Source organism: Eptesicus fuscus, chromosome 24 (genome assembly GCF_027574615.1).
Source record: "Eptesicus fuscus isolate TK198812 chromosome 24, DD_ASM_mEF_20220401, whole genome shotgun sequence".
NCBI lineage: Eukaryota > Metazoa > Chordata > Mammalia > Chiroptera > Vespertilionidae > Eptesicus > Eptesicus fuscus.
Genome location: NC_072496.1, coordinates 12,131,414 through 12,135,616, shown reverse-complemented (window position 1 = coordinate 12,135,616; position 4,203 = coordinate 12,131,414). Strand labels below are relative to the sequence as shown.

General features: G+C 49.6%; 1 protein-coding gene across 1 annotated transcript; it reads right to left on the bottom strand.

Annotated features, from left to right (window-relative positions):
- Positions 1-220: 220 nt before the first annotated feature.
- On the bottom strand, positions 221-3,427 carry RGS2 (regulator of G protein signaling 2). The gene is made up of 5 exons (XM_008149833.3): positions 3,298-3,427; positions 2,269-2,370; positions 2,097-2,158; positions 1,367-1,533; positions 221-1,091 (listed from the first exon to the last, which is right to left on the bottom strand). The coding sequence occupies exons 1-5, from the start codon at positions 3,405-3,407 to the stop codon at positions 897-899; spliced, it is 636 nt and encodes a 211-aa protein (XP_008148055.2). The 5' UTR covers positions 3,408-3,427; the 3' UTR covers positions 221-896.
- Between the last annotated feature and the right edge of the window lie 776 nt (positions 3,428-4,203).

Sequence of the window (4,203 nt, the reverse complement as noted above, 5' to 3'; positions counted from 1 at the left end):
TAGAAAGCTTGATCCCAGGGTGACTCTGGGGATGTGATCATATAGTTTCTGACTTACGTAAACCTTGTAGAGATGGGGCCATTTTTCCCAGCTATTCGGAGAAACACCCACTCTGATACGTCGTCTTTGCCAGAAAGGAGATGTGTGCCCTTGATTCTGCCATATTTCCCGTTACCAACCCAACAACAACAAAACACCCACATCTGGACCCAATAGTCAATGACATTATTTATCAAAATAAATTTATTAAAAGTATGCAAAGACCACTTCAAAGGTTAGCTGCCTTCAGGACATGTTTTGGCACTCACAACGGACACTATTTCCTACACAATAGCACTCACTCTGGGACACACCGAGGGGCAGTAAAAACACAGACTTCAGCTTCAGGGTCCCGAGACCACGGGACTGAAGATCTGCAGTCACGAGCACTTCGATATGCTTGCACGTAGTAAACACGTTAACATTACTTAGTACAAAAACAGACTAAAACTAAAACCACTGTGTCGCACATGGACCGACCTTGGGAAAGATGTACAGCCAGCTACCTAAGGCCACAGGATCCCAGACCCATTGATTTCAAAAATGCTTTTGGACCAATAGTATTTCATCGTTCTCTTTCCATCCCAGGTTCCTGCCCTTCCAGCGGGAGACACCCCCGGATCGGACCACGCGCTCCCCGTGTGCTGTACAGTCACAGTCACGGAGGCCACCCCGGTACAAGCCTCTCCTGGGGGCTGCCAGCTTCCCAGTGCGCTCCCCAACTCTGAATCAACAGTTCTGAGTGACGTCTCCCCAACACCCAGCCTGAATTCAAGGTCAGTCCTTTGGGGAAGGTCACAGCCTTTCCCCCTTAGGAACAAAATGAAAAGTCCTCCACGCTGGGGCTCGTTTTCATCTCATGTAGCATGGGCCTCCGCGGCGATCTGGGGCTTTTTACACAAATCCTGGTAGAATGCCGACTCCAAGAAGCGGGGATAGGAGTTGTTCTCCATCAGGCTGTACACCCTCTTCTGGGCTGTCGCAAAGCAGCCACTTGTAGCCTCTTGGATGTTCTGGGCAATGAGCGTTTTGGTTTGAAAGTCTATGTTTATCTGAAATACAACAAAGAAGAGTGGTTTATTCCATATTCAGAGTTAAGAGATTTGAACCTATTTAATGTTTGAAAACAAACAAAACCCCCCAAACTGTAATGTTTGATTAGCTTCTCCAGTCTAGCCACTGAAGAAATGTAATTCAAAGCTTGGATTAGAGGAAACACATTGCGCCCACCCCTTTTAATTTAAGATTTCTCTTCAAGTCTTTGGTTTCATTTTGGTGCTAAGAATGCTTGAAATATGCTTAAAATGAGTATCTTTCTTTTCCTTACCTCTTTGGGGGCTTCTTTTTCTATGAAGTCAGTATATATTTTCTTTGCTTTTGAGGACAGCTTTTGGGGTGACTTGGTTTTTTTGAAGTCTTCACAGGCCAGCCAGAATTCAATATTTTCTTCACAGAATTCCGATTTCAAAAAAGCCCTGAACGCAGCAAGACCATCTGAAGGGAAGGCATGCAGAGTGTGAATTAAGTGACCAAATAATCCCTTATATTTTTTTCCCTAGGACTCTCAGTCCCCTGTACCCATATGTTATTATTTCTATATTAGAGCACTATCTTAGATTTCACTCAAACTTGTAATCCTCAGAATTTAGCTCTTTAAAGACTTAAGATGCCAGTAGGCAAAATGCTTAAGTTGGCACACTGCTCCAAAGATATAAATTCTGGACTTTGCTGTCAATGCAAATATTTATAGGGAGCCCTAAATGCTCTGGGAACCATGCCTCTTGCAAACAGCGTATGCAATGGAAAAGCTGAGTCAACCTTAACAAAGAGCAACTGCCACTGTAAATTATTTAGGTTAATTTTCACCCCCCACCTGGAATGGATCAACCATGTACTTCCATGGTTCAGCACTGGGGAATAAAGGGGAAAATGGGCCTCGTGTGGCAGTGTTTGTCAAGAGGGATGGCTGCAGGCAGGCTGCTGTCCTGTCGTGTGGACACAACCTCTCTAGACTCTGGGGATGCTTGAGATGGATTACATTCAAGTGGCTAACTTACATTTGCTGGCGAGCAGCTCATCGAAGGCTTCTGACCACAGCTGTGCCTCCTCGGGAGAAGGCCTGCAAGAGAAGATGTGCAGGTGAGCTTAAGCACCTCAGAACCCCGCTCCCCGTTCCAGTGCGGCAGACAGCTCACCAGCTTTGCCAAGAGAACAAGACTTCCAACTCACCTGATGAAGTTTTGCTGTTTGCTCTTCTTGCCAGTTTTGGACTTCTCAGGAGAGGAGGAGTGTTGCAAGAAGTAGCTCAAACGAGCCTTCCAATCTTTTAACCTGAAAAGGAAGAAGGAAAAGATTCACTAAAGTGGCAACAGTTGTAATTGCTACTGTAGCTGATGGCGTTTTTACTAAAGCCTCCCAGGAAATATAGACAAACTGAACCGAGACAAAACAAGAACTCTTTTAAGTGCCTTACTCATTTAATCCCTGCTTCTGTGTTGAGCACAATTAGTTCTTTCATCCATCTGAACATAACTATTAGTTTTGTATTTAAGGGAAGGACTACCTAAATTACTAGGATAGTTTAATAAATTTAGTTTGCATAGTTCAAAAGGCAGCAGTTTTTCTGCAGCATTAATTATAATCCCTAGACATTTCACACTTGAAATGCCAGTGGAACTGGCTTGAGCCAGTAACGCTCATGTCCCTTCTGCCCTCAGAGGAGAAGGCTCTGGACCAGCCATAGCTGGGTACGGTGAGGGGTGTGTGACCGACCTTCCCACCCCCTGCTACAACACTCATCTGAAGCAGATGATCCCCTAAATTACGAAGTTAAAAACGAAAAAAAGAAGTGGATTTAAAAAGAACATATTCAGAGCAGCAAAAATATCTCCATGCCTGCAGCTATGTAAGCTGCTCAGAACTTAAAACGCAACATACGAATGAAGGGGATACGCTTAGACGCAGGGGGACAAAAAGCCAACCCCCAATTTCTCACCCGCCTCTCCCACCGCCTTGGAATCAAGAAATTTCTTCAATTCCTCAACTCTACCCGAGAGCCCTTCGCTCACGCATCAAAACGCAGACCACACCGATTTAACCTTACTTAGCCAGTTAAAGTTTTGCACATTAGTTTTTTTTTTTTTCCCCCTGCAGAGACGCAGCCTACATAGTTTCCTATTGTCAAAGCCGAGCCTCTAGGCACCGCGCCTGCAGCCAACCCGGAGAGCTGGGGGCGAGGGGGAAGAAGGCGGTACTCACAAGGTCCGCTTCATTTTCTCCCGCTTCTCCTCGCTCTTAGGGCTGCTGCCAGAGCTCTTGTCCATGGATCCGCAGTCGTGATGGACGGCCAGGAACATGGCACTTTGCATTATAGTCCTGCCGCCCGGGCCGCCGCTGCTGGCCGCGGGCGAGCCAGCAGCTGTATTTATAACAGGCGGAGGATCGGGGGCGGGGCTCACGACGTCAGCCCCGCCTCCATGGGGCGCTGATTGGTCGCCTGCGGACGGGCCAGGGGGCGGGGCTAGCGCCAGCCCCCGGCGGTCACGTTCGCCCGAAGGGTCTGGAAGCGAGGACGCTGCTGACGTCTGCGGCGCGGGCTTCGTGCGCCCTCGGGCGGAACGCTGTGGCCGGTCGCGGCTGGTGTGGGTGCAGACCGGGACCTCACCGGGAGCCCTCGCCGGCGACCTTGGCCGAGGCCTGGCGGCCTGGCGGGGTCAAGGGCTGTGCCTGCGAAGTTGGCTGCAGGCCCGGCGGGGGAGCCCGCGCTTCCCTCCCCTCCCCCGCGTGCGTGCTCCAGACCCCAAAGGGGGTGGGGAAGAGCCCCCGCAGGGAAAGGCCGCTCGCTGCGAACACAGGGCTATCGCCTTTATTTCGAATTAATATTTCTCCTCCCCAGGGAGACCCTCTCCTGTTCCTCTGTCACCCCATTTAATTAGCGGAGGGACGCAGTGAACAGGAGGCACAATGACAGTAGGGGGCAGGGGATGTGACCTCCTGCAGCTGGGAACACGTTGGGGACAGAACAGGAGCAAGTGACTGATCAGACAGTGCTCTGGCTGGGTGTGCGTTTTGTTCGCCGATGGACACGTGACTGGGTCTGTCGGCGGGGCTCAGCCTTATGAAGCTCGGCAGTCCTCTTTGCAGAACAGGGACATACCGAGACCT